The following is an 18753-nucleotide window of genomic DNA, read 5'->3' on the forward strand; positions in this document are numbered from 1 at the left end:
ACGTCACATCCTGTTAGAGCACAACGCGCGAGACGTTAAACTAGCAACTTTCTCATATTCGACATGATTATAAGTTGTGTTGTTGACGTGAGGTGAAGCTACTTCGCAGTATTTTGATGCTGTTAATGCTTTACTTGGGAAAGTGACGACAGCAACTCTCGACTAAAGCTGTAAGTACGATAATAATGTGTTACTATATCGCTACATTAAAGACAGACGAGCTAAGATTTATTTAAGACGAGCTAGCTAGTTAGCCATGTCTTCCCCTTAACACTATCAGCGGATTATTCATCCATCCATTTCCTACCGCTTGTCCCTTTTGGGGTCGTACACATGCTATATTCAATGCATATAGAGCTAAAGCAGGGTCTTTACAAGCTAACAGAGTAATACAGTCGTGATCAAAAGTTTTCTTCCACTTGTAAAGAACATAATGTCAGGGCTGTCATGAGTTTCCAATCATTTCTACAACTCTTATTTTTTTTTTGGGATAGAGTGATTGGAGCACATTCTTGTTGTTCACAAAAGAAAACATTCATGAAGTTTGGTTCTTTTATGAATTTATTATGGGTCTACTGAAAATGTGACCAAATCTGCTGGGTCATAAGTATACATACAGCAATGTTAATATTTGGATATTGTGGCTCATTTTTTGTTCCATCTGACCACATAACTTTCCTCCAGAAGGTCTTATCTTTGTCCATGTGATGTCAGATAAAACAAAAATTGAGCTGTTTGGCCAAAATACCCAGCAATATGTTTGGAGGAGAAAAGGTGAGGCATTTAATCCCAGGAACACCAAACCTACCGTCAAGCATGGTGGTGGTAGTATTATTGTTGAAAGCACAATACCAATGGGCGCAATATGCAAAATGCGCAACCGCATTTTGCAAATTTAATGACAAATCAAAATCAAATCAAATGTTTATTGGATTCATCGCTATACAGTGTACATCCACGACTAAACTACTGACTAAACTACTACCACAACTTGGTTTACTATTTATAAAATATAATAATGTAGGGTTACCTAGAACTTGAAATAGGCCACCCGGCCTGAATCCACACTTCCCTCGCCAAACACCTTCGTTTCCCAACCCTCACGCTTGGATAAATAGGCCTTGATGCCATCTACGAAGTGTTGGGAGACTGTTTTGCTGTTAGATTGCGTCCAAATTTGCAAAGTGCGCGAAATGCTTACAACATGATACTCAGGGCCTGTTTTGCTGCCAGTGGAACTGGTGCTTTACAGAGAGTAAATTGGACAATGAAAAAGGAGGATTACCTCCAAATTCTTCAGGACAACCTAAAATCATCACCCGGAGGTTGGGTCTTGGGCGCAGTTTGGTGTTCCAACAGAACAATGACCCCAAACACACGTCAAAAGTGGTAAAAAATGGCTAAATCAGTCTAGAATTAAGGTTTTAGAATGGCCTCCCCAAAGTCCTGCCTTAAACGTGTGGACTATGCTGCAGAAACAAGTCCATGTCAGAAAGCCAACAAATTTAGCTGAACTGCACCAATTTTGTCAAGAGTAGTGGTCCAAAATTCAACCAGAAGCTTATGGATGGCTACCAAAAGCACCTAATTGCAGTGAAACTTGCCAAGGGACATTTAACCAAGTATGAATATTGCTGTATGTATACTTTTGACCCAGCAGATTTGCTCACATTTTCAGTAGACCCATAATAAATTCATAAAAGAACCAAACTTAATGAATGTTTTTTGTGACCAACATGTGCTCCAATCACGCTATCACATAAAAACAAGAGTTGTAGAAATGATTGGAAACTCAAGACAGCCATGACATAATATTCTTTACAAGTGTATGTAAACTTTTGAGAATGACTGTATGTCACTCAATAATTGACTTCATTTTGACAGCTTCCTGCTGGTTGACAGGCTTCATCATGTCTCAGACCAACACTTCTCTCCTGGAAGAGGTGGTGCAATGGAGCCAGGAAACATGCCGCCTACAACTTAAGTCTGTCTTGCCTAAACTTACTATATCCTCCTATAATGTTGCATAACTAATCACAGCACAGCAAACTGCATATTCTGAAAGTTTGTTGAATCACAAACATGACACTAACTGACTAATATAGTTATATTAAGTTATGCAGTCAGAAATTGGAACAGAAAAAATATTTTATGCCAGGGCAACTTTTGTGTTTTCTTAAGGACATGCTGCGAAAACGAGTCAACGATCTTCTGTTTAAACGGGTACTGCACTTTTTTGGAATGTTGCCCATCATTCATATACCTTTATAAAAGACAAGAGCATGTGTTTTTTTTAGCATTCTAAATAGTAAATAAATGCGATCAAAAGTCTGCTTACAATGGACACTATTGGAGTCGCTCTATTCTGCCTATAAAAACCTTAAAAAAAAACAAACACCTCCATTAAGGTTTTATATACATGCTCTAAGTAGATATGGAATGTAGTAACAGGCACATTTATAATATTTACAAAGTATGATCATTTTAAGCACTTTTAAAAATGCATCACAACGTTCCCTTGTTTTTCCCCAACATCACTGATTATACTCAGTGCAGACTTCATGAGAGCCAACAAACATAATACACCATCACTTACTGTACAATGTCTGCTGTCATTAGGATGTCGACTGATAGGATGTTGTTATATTGCCGTTTAGATGAAGAATGACTCACTGAGACATGGCTTGGCACTGGCGCACCTGTTCTCACTGAGGCTTCCCTACCAAACTTTAACTTTTTATTTTCTATTGGAAGAGGCAGAAGAGGAGTGCATCAATTTTATATAACTTACTGACCTAAATGGCACACAAACCTTAATGATTGGGACGGCGTGGCGCAGTGGGAGAGTGGCCGTGCGCAACCCGAGGGGCCCTGGTTCAAATCACACCTAGTACCAACCTCGTCACGTCCGTTGTGTCCTGAGCAAGACACTTCACCCTTGCTCCTGATGGGTGCTGGTTGGCGCCTTGCATGGCAGCTCCCTCCATCAGTGTGTGAATGTGTGTGTGAATGGGTAAATGTGGAAGTAGTGTCAAAGCGCTTTGAGTACCTTGAAGGTAGAAAAGCGCTATACAAGTACAACCCATTTATCATTTATTATCCACAAGGGAAATTGTTCCACACAGTAGTTCAGTTACAAAGGATGGATATGGTAAGGATGGAAAGGATAATACAGGTATAAAGTAGAACACAAATGTACCAAAGTAGCAATATGAAATAAAACCTATGTAATATTTACATATTATATATATATAGTATATGATATATTATGATATTGTATTATATTTTTAGGGCTTCACGGTGGAAGAGGGGTTAGTGCGTCTGCCTCACAATACGAAGGTCCTGCAGTCCTGGGCTCAATCCCAGGCTCGGGATCTTTCTGTGTGGAGTTTGCATGTTCTCCCCGTGAATGCGTGGGTTCCCTCCGTGTATTCCGGCTTCTTCCCACTTCCAAAAACATGCACCTGGGGATAAGTTGATTGGCAACACTAAATTGGCCCTAGTGTGTGAATGTGAGTGTGAATGTTGTCTGTCCCTCTGTGTTGGCCCTGCGATGAGGTGGCGACTTGTACCGGGTGTACCCCGCCTTCCGCCTGATTGTAGCTGAGATAGGCGCCAGCGCCCCCCGCGACCCCAAAAACGGAATATGCGGTAGAAAATGGTTAGATGGATGGATTATATTTTTATATAATGTATAACAAATCCCAATGACCATGTACAATATTGTAGTATATGTAACAGCTGCAGCATAAAATGAAGAGTAGATCCAGCAGAAAATATACATGATAAACAAAGAGAAGTAGCTAACATAGATGCGGTCAGGTAATAGACAGTAATAACACCTACACATCATTTGAGTAAAGCAGACTTTAATTTACGTTTATTTACAAGTTTGAATGTATTAAAAAAAATACATCCGTTGTTATGTTTTTCATAATGATTGGGAACTATTAGCAAAATTCTCCCAAAAGCACTGTTCTTTAACAGAAATGATTTGCAAAAAAAAAAAACCTAATCCTTCTATCCATCCATTTTTTACCGCTTGTCCCTTTTGGGGTCGCGGGTCGTGCTGGAGCCTATCTCACCTGCATTCGGGCGGAAGGCGGTATACACCCTGGACAAGTCGCCACTTCATCACAGGGCCAACAGATAGTTTAAACGACCTACTACCAAAATGCTAATTATAGCTCCTTGATATGTTTAGTGCTCTGGAGATTTTAGAAATCTGCTGCAAAAAGTTTAGTCCATCCCCATTTTTTTTAACTTAACTCAAGGGAAATTATTGTGTTTGTCAGATTTGACTTGCGTGCTGCCAGTTAAAAAAAGAGATAAAATCATGCTGAATAAGAGCTATAGCCTTCCAGCGAAATTTTTATTTTAGCCTTTGAGCTTTCTGCCACAAAACTTTCCATCCATCCATCCATTTTCTACCGCTTATTACCTTTGGGTCCAAGTTTTTATAAATATTTGCTCTGGCCAAATAATAATATAACAGATTGTAATCTGTCCTCTAACTCAAAATATTGATAACTCAGATTTTCAATTTCAGCCGTCATAATTTTGCTAATATTTCTATAAACAGTAGTGTGTTTAAAGCATGCAAATTATATGCTCATAATTTTCCTTAACTGTTCACACTCTTTACATAACAAGTCTGATGGTTGGGATGATCATATACGTAAGTTCTACTTTCAGTAGTCTTTATTTGCAAATTTTAGATCTGTTAGTGATTATTGTGGATCGTTTTTAACAATGTTATTTTCCCACAGGTGTACTGAAGATAATCATAGACTTGTTCCTCCCTCATATTGCTCTAACAGACATGGAGAATGAATGTTTCTCCAAGATTCTACCAAAGGTTGCCTTTGTATTAACTTTGTAAATCCAGTTGCAAATTGTAAGCTGAAATTTGAGGTTTAAAAAAAGTATTTTTGTCTTTGTGATTGGTTTTCCGTCTTCATAACGTTTCCAGGCAGTGACAATTTTTGACAGTATGAGGAAAGACATTTTAATCCAAGTTGGAGGCCTGTCGAGTCAAAACACAGAGCTGTGTTCCTTACTAAGGAACATTTTGAAGGTATGTTACTGTATATTTCACCAAATCTTTTTGAATGTACTCCCAATGCGTTGACAAGTGCTTATGCCTCATTTTTAGTCAATGATGCAGATCATTGATGCTTTGTCTACATGCGTGCGTCATGTTGGCACATATGAAGTTCTAGACCTTGTGGCTATTCGCACCTTACCAACCTGCATTCTGAAGGTGTTGCGAGACACTTTCCAGCACTGTAAGGTGAGTTTATTTGCCAGTGCAACACTACACTGCCAATGTAACTTAACATTTAATAATATTGGTTCTGTTTATTGATATGTCCCGTGGTTTGCATTTTGATACACAGTACAGTACGACCTTGATTTACGAGCTCAACTGGTTGTATAACCAAGCTTTTAATTCAAAATACTCAAATCAGCACCAAATATTGAAATGAGTTGAATCAATCAATTTAATCTGGGTTTTGCCCCCCCAAAACACCACCATTTTAAAATGTAACATGCTTTTTGAAGAAAAAAGGACAAACTTTTAAATAGCAAATATTGTTTTAAATTCAATACAATGTACTATAAACAACTACAGTGAAGTAATGTAGTAAGGTTTTGTGGAACTAAAAATATCGATGTAATCATAGTAGTATCGACTAGATACGCTCTTGTACTTGGTATCATTACCGTGGATGTTAGGTGTAGATCCACCAATGACGTTTGTTTATATTGTAGCGTCCCGGAATTTGTTCTTTAATGTTTATGTTGTGTTGCAAATATTCTCCAAAAATGTGTTTTTCATTGCTGTTTAGTGTTGTTTTAGTATATAGCACATGTTTATGACAGTTGTTCATACCGCCACCCTTAGTGTGACATGTATGGCTGTTGACTAAGTATGACCTTCATTTATTTGTGTATAGTGTGTTCAAATTTAAGAAGTTCCTCTTGATGGTCAATGGGTTATAGGGACACCTTGTCTTGACCCTTGGGACTCTGTCAATTTGAGACAGTATTTAACACTTCCAATGGTGTGTAGTAAAGCACGTAACGCAATCACTTCTACATGGATGATGATGGAAATGGATTTGCTTGATGTGTTGCCATGGAGACAAGGATTAGTGATTTAGAAGGACTGGACTCTCACCGTTATGTTAGATCCACTATGGATTGGACTTTCACAATATCATGTTAGACCCGCTCGACATCCATTGCTTTCGGTCCCCTAGGGGGTGGGGGGGTTGCCCACATATGCAGTCCTCTCCAAGGTTTCTCATAGTCATCATTGTCACCGTCACCGACGTTCCATTGGGTGAGTTTTTCCTTGCCCCTATGTGGGCTCTACCGAGGATGTCGTTGTGGTTTGTGCAGCCCTCTGAGACACTTGTGTTTTAGTGCTATATAAATAAACATTGATTGATTGATTGATTGATAAAACACTGCTAATTGCGGACGGATGTTAGCCGTGCGGCTACCCAAGTCGTAAAGCACCTCTTCCCAAGGGCGTTTCAGTGTTATAACTTTAGGGCTATATAAAAAAACATTGATTGATTGATTGATAAAACACTGCTAATTGCGGACGGATGTTAGCCGTGCGGCTACCCAAGTCATAAAGCACCTCTTCCCAAGGGCGTTTCAGTGTTATAACTTCAATTTTATTTTTAGTTAATAATCCAAAATTAATTCGTTCTCCCTTTTCAGTGTACACACATTGTCTACTTGTAAGTACTCTGTGATTGTGCGCTGCCGAATATGCTCATCTGCATGACACGACGTGAGAACAACGATGGGTGGGGGACTGGTACTTTTTAGAGGCGGTATAGAACCGAATATGACTCATTAGTATCGCAGTACTATACTATTACCGGTATACCGAACAACCCTACAAAGTTATGTTGATTTCTAGGCATGAAACTATTGCATGCTCGTAAAATCGGATGTTTTGGGGTGGAACTTATGGAGTTGACTTTAACAATTGCTATGCCTGGTAGCAGCAGGGAGGCTCGTAACTCACATTCATGCTGACAACTTAAAGTATAACAAAACGCTAAGTAAGTTTATATGTCAAAATACTCATAAGTTGAGGTACCACTGTAGTACCATCCCATTAGTCATGAGAAACCACAAAAATCCTGCTTGAGAACAAGCAAATAAAAATGTTATTTTGTATGTTATTAATAGGAGAGTGAGGCGGTCTACTGTGGGCGCCTGTCCCTGGTCGCTGATCTGCTACAGGGACTCTTCAAGGAGGCCTACGCACTCCAAAAGGGTCTGTTGGAGCTGCTGGACAAAATCTCCCTTGATAGCACTGCCTCTGAGGAGGAAGTCAATGACATTGTCACAGGTTTGCTGCACAATATTGACCCAGAATAATACCTATTTACTTTTTGTTTTACTAATTACATTTTTTTTTTTGTCATAATTTCAGTTATCCACAGCCTCTTGGATATTTCCTCGGTTATTTGTAACCTGGACATGGCGCTACATGCAAACACCTGGAAGTTTCTCATCAAGTCAGTCTAACAAACTCCGGCGCAAAGCCATGTCTACACTCTCATATACTGTATATACCGGTAGTTAGGTGACTAATTTGGCTGCGGAGCGACCTATTGTAAATTATCACCACTTTGCTCAGGCAGAGTTTGAAATACCAGACACTGGTGGAGGAACATCTGCATCATGGTGACATCAGCACGAGCCTGTCTAACAACCTGTTGACTTCTTTCCACAACGCTGTAGATCTGGCTGAGCAGATAAATCGTGCTGGTCTTCAGGTGTGTGGCTGCATACTTAGCAAGTATGTTTTGAACCAAATGTATCTTAACCCTCTTAGTTGTTGTCTTTTAGGAGGCAACTCAGAGCGCCGAACACAAGCTGTTTCAGAAAACTGCAAAGATGTGCAGATTTTTTGCCAACACTTTAGTTCATTACATCAAGGTAAGAAAAAAAGCTTCCACTAATCTTGTTTTTAAAAATGTGCTATTTAAACACTATCCCTTACATTCTTTGTACAGGAATTCAAGACTTTTTTAACAAAGTCTTGCAGGGAGTTTCATCAACTGTACCTCCAGATCGTCAGGTGCATTATTATCTAATTTCTTTTGACACATCAAGTATTATTGACAAATTTAAACAATGGGGGATGTCTTTTCAGTAAGTTCCCTCCTAGCTTGTGTGCGCCAATGTTGCCCCCCACTCTTTATGAGGAGCTTAATGTGGCAGCTCTGGTGCCCATGGATGCGCTACTTGTCCAGCTTTTACCACTCAGGCCTTTTGCTGAAGTGGTTCTCCAGGAGGACTTGCGTAGGTTAACTTGACCAAATTAAATGTACTATTTTTTTCGATTTTTGATAATATTCTTTCGCCACCTTGTGCAGACATACCAAAGGAGCATGAGCTTCCTCAGTGCCTTTTGCTCACCAACGTCTTGAGTCAGTTGCCCTCCCAGCCAGAGGAGGAGGTGCTGCAGCTTTGGCACACTGGCAGTCAGTTTTCTGAGGAGACACCGAGGTAAAGTTCTCACAGTCTTTACTTTGTGCGCATAGAACTGTGCTTTTTCCACAAAACGGGAGTACTGTATATCTGATGTAGGGGCCTGATGACATTTGCATAATTCGCCAAGTTTAAAAATAGTTTTGTGGTTTGTGTCGTAAGAATTCTGTGACTTTGACTCATGTGTTTACTTACTATTAACAGAACATCAAGTTATTGGCTTACAGGGGTGGTTTTGATTTTATTCAGCAGTACAGCAGATGCTTTTGGGTGTGTCTAACAACAAGCTCGGGAGATTTAAAGAGGATCTATATAGTGGAGCTGCGGTCCACTCCAAGGTTTCTCATAGTCATTCACATCGAAGTCCCACTGGCTTTTGAGTTTTTCCTTGCCCTTATGTGGGCTTTGAACCAAGGATGTTGTTTTGGATTCTGCAGCCCTTTGAGACACTTGTGATTTAGAGCTATAAAAATAAACCTTGATTGATTGATATTATGCGACAGCAACTTTTCTTACCTATTGGGACCTGTTTTTTGTATTTGGTCTGCATAAGTCTTGAAAGTTTTCCATCAAACCACATTCTTAAAACATCCTCCAAAATTTGGAATTTGCCCAATTGGTTTGTTTTTCCTCCGGTGTGACGTCAATGGATATCTCCATATACTGTAGATATTTACCCAAAGCGCATCCGCAATTGTAGTCTGATGCAGTAGTCAATAATTTCTCTATCATCTTGTTGTGGGGCAGACAGGCGCTATACAAATATATAAAAAGCTGTTTCCATCTACTAATATAAAGTAGCGTATAACTTGAACTTATATCCGTCAATAAACTTGCTATGAAAGTGCTAAAAACTACAACATGGCTGGCGGGCAGAAGATGCAATTAAAGTGGTGGCACGTAAATAAAACTGCCTACAAAATGGCACATCATGAAGAGACGGTCAGAAAGCGGCTTGAAAATGGTCTGTAAAACATAATATTTGCAACATTTTGACCAAAGAACCACCATAACATGTGATTTAGACCACAAGGAAGTGTTTTTTTAAATCTAGGGGATAAAAAAAATCACAATATGGCCCTTTTTGAAAAAGATAATTTAACATATGGTTATATGGTTGTCAAGAAACTCAACCCAACACTGAACAACACCTGCTTGAAGCCTACCAACCTGAACAACCTACAGTACATCTCTTCGCTGGCATTGCCCCTGCAGACGTGAGACGGGAAATTGCCAACCGAGTAAAGTTCACAAAAGCTACCAGTGATGAACGCCACCTACTCTACGGCTGTGACCCTTCAGTTCAACATCTGAAGTCAAGGAGCAGCTTCCTCAGTAATGTCCAGCCCCTAAAAACATCTCGGGAAGATATGAGACCCCAGCTATGGACACAAAGACTGGAAAAAGAACCCCTCCTATTGACATGGGAATCCACCCTTCTGAAGACCTGCCCTGCAGGTCAGAAACACCATGGATCCAGTGGAAGACACTAAACCGCCTGAGAACAGGAACAGGGCAATCAAAAGCTGTTATGGCCAGATGGGGCTACAAAAGCGGCCCAACCACCTGCGAATGCAGCACTGCCTTGTCTGTTCTCAGCTACCCAACCAGTGCAGCTTAAAAGATCTCGCAGATTTCAACGACAATGCAAAAGACTGTCAAGAAATGGGAAACTCATACAACCACATGCTTCAAAGACACAAAAAGCAGATGTATGTGGTTGTGGTAAGGGGCAGAGTTACAATGTCACCTACTGTACAGTGTTGGAATGACCTGCTGCACAGCCAGTCCCATCATAAAGTGTTAGTGAGTGAGGACGAACGCGCCAAATCTTAAAAATAAAAATCCTCATGTCGGGGTCAAATTTTAATTGTGGCGGGCCACTGCAAATAGGTGAAGGTATGTGAAACACTGATTTATCATATATTATTAGGTTGGTATCAAACTGGTGATTGTGCAGTGTATTATGTACATGCATTGAGGAATATTGGGGTATCTGTTTCCAGGCTGCCTCTCTACCAGGGTGTGTTTAACAGTTTTCGGCGTTGTTATGTTGAACGGAAGGTCCCGGTGTCGTTGCCCGGGGTGATGATGAAAGGTCAGGCCCAGGGTCAGGTATCCCTGCACCATCACGTCTGCGTGCAGCTCTGTGCCAGCATAGCTGTGCTCCCGACACGATACTTCCCTCTTCTGGTGAATTCTACACACAACATAAAATTCCTTTTTGGGCAAAATGTGGAGTTGTTTTGTAAACATATTCTAGGATCTGTCAGTTTAAATTCCATTTTACTGCATTTTCCTCATTTCATGATAACATTTCTGTCCGTTTCCCTCTTTCTTTGTTCCAGGAGCGGTGTTTAGTTGAGGCCATACTACAGGCTGACAATCACACGGCTCTTTTGGCCACAGACGTGTGGTGCTTCACTGCTCGGTGAGAAGTAACTACGGCCTTTGTAGAATAGCACGTGTTGTTAGTACTAAACATTAGGGTTAGTACAGTGATACCTACTAAGCGTCCTACGCGCACAACAAATTTATGCAGCGCTAAAAAATAGGTCCAACTTGAACGCCAAACAAAATAAACATTGTTTTCTGTACCAATTTGCAGTGCAACTCTGAGTGACAGGTAACAACACAATCATGTGGTAAAAGGTTTTCAAGAGGACATGGAAGGGGTCCATCAACAATCACTTAGAGTGCCTACGCACAAACAGAAGAAGTGCAAGAGAAGCATCTAACAATTTGTGGTGATGTTGTTACATTAGCTGTACATTAAATGATAGCTAACATTACCTATGCAAATTTCTATTATTAGCTAATTAGCTATCCATATTGCTATTGTTAGCTAACACAGAAAGATAATGCAGTTAAGTACGAACGTAGTCACAGTAGGTCATTATGTGTTGAAAACTTAGAGAGTGGGGATCTAATGCTTAAACCACAGTTGAAAGTTGCCGCCCTTCAGGCAAAAGTTGCAAAAAATTTTAACCATCCATCCATTTCCTACCGCTTAGCCCTCTCTGGGTTGCTGGGGGCTGGAGCCTATCCCAGCTGCACTCGAGCGGAAGGCAGGTTACACCCTAGACAAGTTACCATCTCATAACTAAAGTTTGTGAATTTATAAGTTTGACTTTGTTTAACTCAATACAAATAGTCCATCCTCTTCACCGAGGGATGCAAAGGTCAAACTGAGGACAGTTATATTCGTAGCAATGACGGAAGACCAAAATGTGTCAAATGTCGTCAGGCGCTTGCAAAATAATCCTTGAAGTCAGGACATTTTACTTCACAGTAAGTTCTAATAAAACCCCCAAAAACATGATGCTAAAATTATGTTAGGTTTAACTGTTTTAAAACTATGGAACCAACTGGACTTAATACACAAGCAATGCCAAACTATAAATCGATTTAAACTATTATACAAACATCGGGTCTGGGTCGAATATAGAGATGAGGGTCTTTAATTTGACTTGCTGTTGTCTCAATGTTTCCTTACCATTATTGCTACGTTGTCCATTATCATTGTTGGTACTTTGTCTATTACCATTCTTCCTACATTTTTGATACAAATTATTGTTTCAGTGTAATAATTATTGTTACCTGCGGTAATGCCACTATGATACAACTTAAAGTAACAGTGAAGCTCAATGTATTAATTACTGAATGGAGAACTGGGGGCGGGATTAAATCAATTTTCTTCTTCTCACTCCTTTTCAGGTAAAATTGGATCACCATGCTTACATACTGTACATTACATTTTGCATTACATTAATAGTATTATGTATTTTCTACCTTGTACTTTAGTTTTGTCATTGCCTAAAATAAATGAAAAATTTGAAATGAAAAAAAATACAATGGGTTTGTACAGACTGTTCCAGTCTAGTTATTTTTTTGTAAGCTTTATAATTTACTTGAAAATTTGAGTTTGAGCTTATTTCAAACATGCAAGCATACAACATGACACATCACAATTTCCAGTTTCTCTTTTCAACATGTTCAAAAAGGAGTAGGAAGAAGCAAAGCTTATTTAGTCTTATCCCGTTCCTTTTACATAAATTGCTAAAACTTTTCTTCACTTCCTGTTGTCAATTTATTCACAATATACTCCATAAGTAATCACAATTCAAAAAAAATAAATAACTGGTGAAGTAAGTTCATATGATGAGATAAGTAAGATTATTTTGAGAATGAAAGAATGGATGGATGAAATGCATTCAGAATGTTTATCATGGTTATTCTATGTACTTTGTAAACACTTTAGTTTTAAAGAGTTTCTTGAAGTGGCTCATATTAGTACATTGTTTGATTGCTTTGCATAATCCATTCCATAGTTTAATCCAACGTACTGATATACTGAAGATCTTAAGTGTTGTATTTGTGTACAAATGTTTTAAATAACAATTTTCTCTAAGATTACATTTCTCCTCTTTTTTTGAAAAGGATTGTTGTATATTCTTGGGTAGCAGGTTACAGTTTGCTTTGTGTATAATTTCAGCTGTTTGAATTTAAGTCAATTTTTTTGTCCTTATAGTTTGAGTTGAAGTCAATGTTGATTTAAAAAAGAACATAAGCTTCTTCAACCCTTTTTATTTTATAAGTAAGCTATTTACTGCTGCTTACATCTGACTTTTTGTTCTGTATTAAACCCACAACTTGTCTTTTCTTGCAGGTATGGCACAGCCGAACTTTGTCTACATCATGTCCTTCTGATTGCCTACTTGGTGGGTATTATTTAGAGACCCTGTGCAGTTTGGAGGGTGTCAGTGCTTTTCTCTACATGCATATGTCGGAACAACAATGTTATTACTGCCAAAAAGGATTGTGCTTTTTATCATAATATGTACTCTCTTCTATTTCTGCATCCTTCCTCAGGTGAAAGCCTGTCCAGCCGAGTGCTACCAGTCTTCCCACCTGGGCCTGCTGCTCAGACGCATGCTTTTCCTCATGACACCCACCCACCAGGTGAAGCGCATGTTTGATCAATGCCTATTAACAAGTACATATGCCAAGATAATTAAACATGAGTAATAAACCAGATGGAGCTGCTAGAACGCTTCCCTACATCCAAGTCAGAAAATCTCCCCGTATGGCGCCACGTCCTCCTCCGAGCCCTTTCAAATGACGCCCGTAAACGCGTGGAGGTGGATGTCATCGCTTTAACTCAAAAAGCTCTGACCGAGTGGCAGATTGAAGGTTACAAACTGGGCCAAGTGGACAAAGTGGTGAGGACAGTAACAGGCTTGATGCATTGATGGAAAATGCACAAGTGTCATATTAGTGCATGTGGAAAATAAATGCTGTACTACTGTAGTGTTTTTGTCTTTCCAGAATGCTGTGTTACAATGCCTCCTAGTGGTGGTTCGAGGAAAGTCCCCTTCCGAGCCGTCTACGTCGAAGATAGTCACACAACTGTGGGCGAGGATGTGCCCACATCAGGTGAGCAGGGTATCATCTGCGGGGTCTGTAAAAGACTAAAATCTATTCATTTGAATTTAGGCCTCTAAATGTAAAAATTCCTTTAAATTTAATAAAATCTTGATTTTGGAAGGTCTTAAAATTTGGTTCATGTATCTGGGTGGGAATTTTCCAATATAAAGCGAGCTGGGCTGCACAATTTTCATAAAAAAACATAATTGCGATATTCTGCCAAAAATTGTAATAGCCATCTGATTTGCAAGTTTTAGATTTGTATTTGTTTGAATGCTGTGGATGTCGTTCCCTACCCGCTCCACGATAACCACGTCACAGGAGCCAGCAGGTTTTAACAAAGTTTTAACGTGCATGTAAATCGAAGAACAATCGTTTCAGATGTTTTCCTCTCCAGTCTCTCCCATATCTTTCTCCTGCGCTGCCCGTTCTGTTAAAGACAACAGATGATTATATCACCACCTACCACCTGTGAAATCTAATCACCTACCAGCTGTGTCTCGCTGTCCAGCACATGCCCCGCCCCTAGCCGATGGTGCGCCGCCCTCAACACCATTGACAGAGGCGTTGACCTTTGCTCCTGCAGGTGCGCCGATCGCACTCTCCCTGCACAAATGTATAAAACTGTTCAAATAAGCTCAGATACCACATCAGGGCAAGATAAAACTCAACCCAATGGGAACAATGGGAAGCTTTGGAAGGGACCGCAGATGTGGGGACCCCCGCCCGGTGACCGGTGCAATGGATGCAGAATGGATACAGTTAATAATGTGAGAGCCCAGTTCATAGTGGAGTCAGCACGGGATCATTTTGCATGTAGACACGTCAGTGCGCAGAGGAAGTCACCGACTGATGCATAAGGAGTGGTCCAACTCGGGTCCCGACTTCATAGTGTAATAGTCCAGTCCATAGTGGGGCCAGCAGGGAATCATCTTAAATGGAAACAAGTCAGCAGCGCAGAAATGTCACCGACTGAGGATTTAGGACTGTTTTTATTGAGGCGGACAAGATTGATAATGAGTTTCAGCTAAGGTAAGCGTGCGTTAGTATTATTTACTATAAACCTAATTGTTTTTGTATTGTTTGTTTCATAAATTTACCATAACATCACTGTGGAGTAATTTTTGTTTTAAAGTCAAAAAACTTCAACTAATTTGTAGTTTGGCGCGATTAGCGGTTTGTGTCTGCGCTCGATTAACTTAAGGATTTAGAGCTAACTTTCTTAACAATTGAGGGAGCTACAACCAGCGTAGCCTAACCAGCCACTTCTCAAGCAGGATATCCGGTTGCATCTGCGGGGTATTGTGTGTTTAATTTTGAGGACAAAATTAAATGTATTCTATTTTGGAATAAGGCTGTAACATTAGATGTGTAAAAAGTGAAGCGCTGTGAATATTTCCCGGATGCACTGTACATTGCAGGGCTTCACGGTGGCAGAGGGGTTACTGCGTCTGCCTCACAATACGAAGGCCCTGAGTAGTCTGGGGTTCAATCCCAGGCTCGGGATTTTTCTGTGTAGAGTTTGCATGTCTTCCCCGTGAATGCGTGGGTTCTCTCCGGCTACTCCGGCTTCCTCCTGGGGATAGGTTGATTGGCAACACTAAATTAGCCTTAGTGTGTGAATGTTGTCTGTCTGTGTTGGCCCTGCGATGAGGTGGAGACTTGTCCAGGTTGCACCCCGCCTTCCGCCCGATTGCAGCTGAGATAGGCACCAGCGCCTCCCGCGACCCCAAAGGGAATAAGCGGTAGAAAATTGATGGATGGACTGTACATTGCAAGCAATTGTGCCTTATTTCCCCTCATATCTTTTTTACTGGTATAGTTGTTGAATAATTTACATTTTGTTTATCATGGTTCTTAAATCTGACATACTTGCAGAGACCATGGTGAGACATGCAGCTGTTGCACTACTTACTGGATGTATCTATTGTACAGGTGCAGACCCATGATGTGCTGCAGTGTACTCTGCAGCTCCTCTTGTCAATGACGGCAGTCTTGGTGAAAAGCATAGGACCTCAAGTCATTCTTCAGGTAAATGTGGTTTTAAAGACTGCATCGAGAACACACTGGACATTGTCTGGGATTAATTCGGTGGTGTTGTGTCCTAGGCTCTGGTGTGTGTGGAGGCTGTCGTGTCCCAGAAGTGTGCAGACCAACTTCTCTTGACTGTGCTGGAGTTCCTTTCGTCACTCGGGAAGGTGTTCATCCCTCCTAACAGCCAGGTGCTGACACTATTTAACAACACTATTATCAGTGATGGGCATTAACAAGCTACCTCGCTTAACCGCATTTTCTAGTAGATTGGTGATAGCTTAGCTACTTTTTTAACGAGTCGCTTTTCTTGTGGCTTAGCTACTTTTAGAGCCAAGTAAAGAGGTCACTTACATCAAAAGCTACAAAGAAAGAAACTGGACTGCAAATTCAGGCCCACCCAAAATATGGAGAAAATACAATGACCTGGATCAGGGGTCGGCAACCCGCGGTTCCGGAGCCGCATGCGGCTCTTTGGCCACTCTGATGTGGCTCAGCTGCACAATCGCCTACCCCCCCGATTGTTATGGGGGGATTCCGGTTCTCGGAGCCTCTTCCGGACATCAATCGGGGTCAACATTCTTCGATTTTCACTCGGACAACAATATTGAGGGCGTGCCATGATGGCTTTACTTTTAGCCCCTCTACATTTTGACGCGTTTCACAAATTAAAGAAGACAATGGGAGCCGCAACCATTCTCACGACTAACCGCTGGTGGTCACCCATATAACAGTAATAAGGGCATGCCATGAAGCCATTGCCTTTAACGCCTTCTACAACATGTACAGACATCTTGTCAGTCCAGTAACATATTGTATGTGGCTTCAGCAGACACACGCACACGACTGCAAGGCATACTGGGTGACACAGAGTACACTGAAGGTTGTGATATAAATAACTTTAGCACTCTTACTAATATGCAGCACACTGTGAACCCACACCAAACAAGAATGACAAACACATTTCGGGAGAACATCCTCACAGTAACACAACATAAACATAACACAACAAATACCCAGAATCCTTTACATCCATGACTCTTCCTGACTATATTATACACCCTCGTCCACCTCTACCGACGCACGGAAAAGGGGGGGGAAGCGGGTTTTGGTGCTAGCGGGGTGTATAATATAGCCTGAAACAGTCATGGATGCATAGCATTTTGGGTAATTGTTATGTTGCATTTATAATGTTACAGTGCGGATGTTCTCCAGAAATGTGTTAGTCATTCTTGTTTGGCGTGGGTTCACAGTGTGGCGCATATTAGTAAGAGTGTTATAATTGTTTATATCACAACCTTCAGTGTACTCTGTGTCACCCAGTATGCCTTGCAGTCGTGTACGTGTATCTGCGGAAGCCACATACAACATGTTACTGGACTGACAAGCTGTCTCTACATGTTGTAGAAGGCGTCAAAGATGCAATGGCTTCATGGCACGCCCTTATCACTGTTACATGGGTGACCACCAGCAGATATTCGTGAGAATGATTGCGGCTGCCTTTGTCTTCTTTAATTTGTGAAATGGGCCAAAATGGCCCTTTGAGTGATAAAGGTTGCCGACCCCTGACCTGGATGAATGAGAACATCCATACATAAGGAGAAAATCCCATGATGATTGGTTGGTGTTTGTGTGATGAGTCACCATACATCCATTTTCTACCGCTTGTCCCTTTTTTGAGGGGGTGCTGGAGCCTATCTCAGCTGCATTCGGGTGGAAGGCGCTTACACCCTGGTCAAGTCTCCACCTCGTCACAATTGGCTAAATCAGAGGCAAAATAAGGCGGGTCATTGAAGTCTGACACAGGATTTAACAGTATCCAATGACAGTACTGGCCTGAATATAAGACAATATGATAAAACTCCTATATTCGCAGTCAACAGATTCAAACACTCAAAGATACATGCCGTCATCCTATTGTGCTTTTTTTATTTATCCCGCTAGAGTGAAATTCTGCCGAGGTTGAGCAGCCTGTTTGGCTCGCTGCTGTCAGAAAATTCTTGGCTGCTCCATCAACACGCTTTGGAGGCCTTTGCTCAATTTGCAGAGGTACAGCTGCCACTCTGCTTCTTCTACGCTCTCCTCAAACCTAACTTTCCACACCCTGTTGATGTTTCATTCAGATAACAAACCACGAAGAGGTAATTTCCCAGAGTTTGTGTGTAGAAGAAACTAAAAGCAAGGTGGTGAATTACCTTAGCAAGGTCAGTGAAGAAGAAATCTCCAGAGGGCAAGGATTGATGTAATCCTGCCTGTGTCGTGTTGCAGACTGTCAACGCTCATGAGGGGGTGGAGTTACGGCTGGAACGGATCAAGGCAGAGAAGATGGTTTTAGAGCAACACAACAAGCGTCTGGAGGCCAGGAGAGATGTTTCTACTCAGTCTGTGGATGATTCAGAGGTCAGAAGACTTTACTTCATTTTAAAAAGATTTCAAAATTGGATGTTGACCCACCCGTTATCACCCAGCCTCAGCCTAAACGAGCTCGGCAGGAGAGCCATGCGGATGAAGAGTACAGCCGGTACATCCAGACTGCTCAAAGTGCGTTGAAGGCCGTCCATGCGCTCGCACACACTGAAGCACTGCTCCCTCCTACCTGGCTGCCATCAAGACTACAGGAGCTCCAGCTGCTGATAAGTGAAATAAGCTCAATATCCCAAAACTAACAATTGTATTTTTTTGTAAGGGTAAAAAAGTATTTATTTGTCTTATATTTTTAATGCATCAGCTTTGATTAAATACATTTGAATTCTTTTCAATAATCCT

General features: G+C 40.9%; 1 protein-coding gene across 5 annotated transcripts; it reads left to right on the forward strand.

Annotated features, from left to right (window-relative positions):
* firrm (fignl1 interacting regulator of recombination and mitosis) lies at positions 1-18749 on the forward strand. 5 transcript variants are annotated; one of them, XM_061888497.1, is made up of 25 exons: positions 1-170; positions 1885-2006; positions 4639-4678; positions 4770-4858; positions 4973-5077; positions 5156-5293; positions 7219-7381; positions 7466-7550; positions 7673-7811; positions 7885-7974; positions 8052-8116; positions 8192-8340; positions 8415-8547; positions 10536-10722; positions 10878-10960; positions 13199-13250; positions 13402-13491; positions 13566-13751; positions 13858-13965; positions 15892-15987; positions 16065-16178; positions 17932-18036; positions 18111-18191; positions 18256-18387; positions 18456-18749. In XM_061888497.1, exons 2-25 carry the CDS (start codon positions 1911-1913, stop codon positions 18651-18653), a joined length of 2724 nt encoding a protein of 907 aa, XP_061744481.1. In that variant the 5' UTR covers positions 1-170; positions 1885-1910; the 3' UTR covers positions 18654-18749. The 5 variants fall into 5 exon arrangements, with proteins under 5 accessions (XP_061744481.1, XP_061744482.1, XP_061744484.1 ...); XM_061888498.1 differs by having other exon boundaries at positions 1903-2006; XM_061888500.1 differs by lacking the exons at positions 1885-2006; positions 4639-4678 and having other exon boundaries at positions 4770-4897.
* The last annotated feature ends 4 nt before the right edge of the window (positions 18750-18753 follow it).

This window comes from Nerophis ophidion, linkage group LG26, assembly GCF_033978795.1.
Source record: "Nerophis ophidion isolate RoL-2023_Sa linkage group LG26, RoL_Noph_v1.0, whole genome shotgun sequence".
Lineage (NCBI taxonomy): Eukaryota > Metazoa > Chordata > Actinopteri > Syngnathiformes > Syngnathidae > Nerophis > Nerophis ophidion.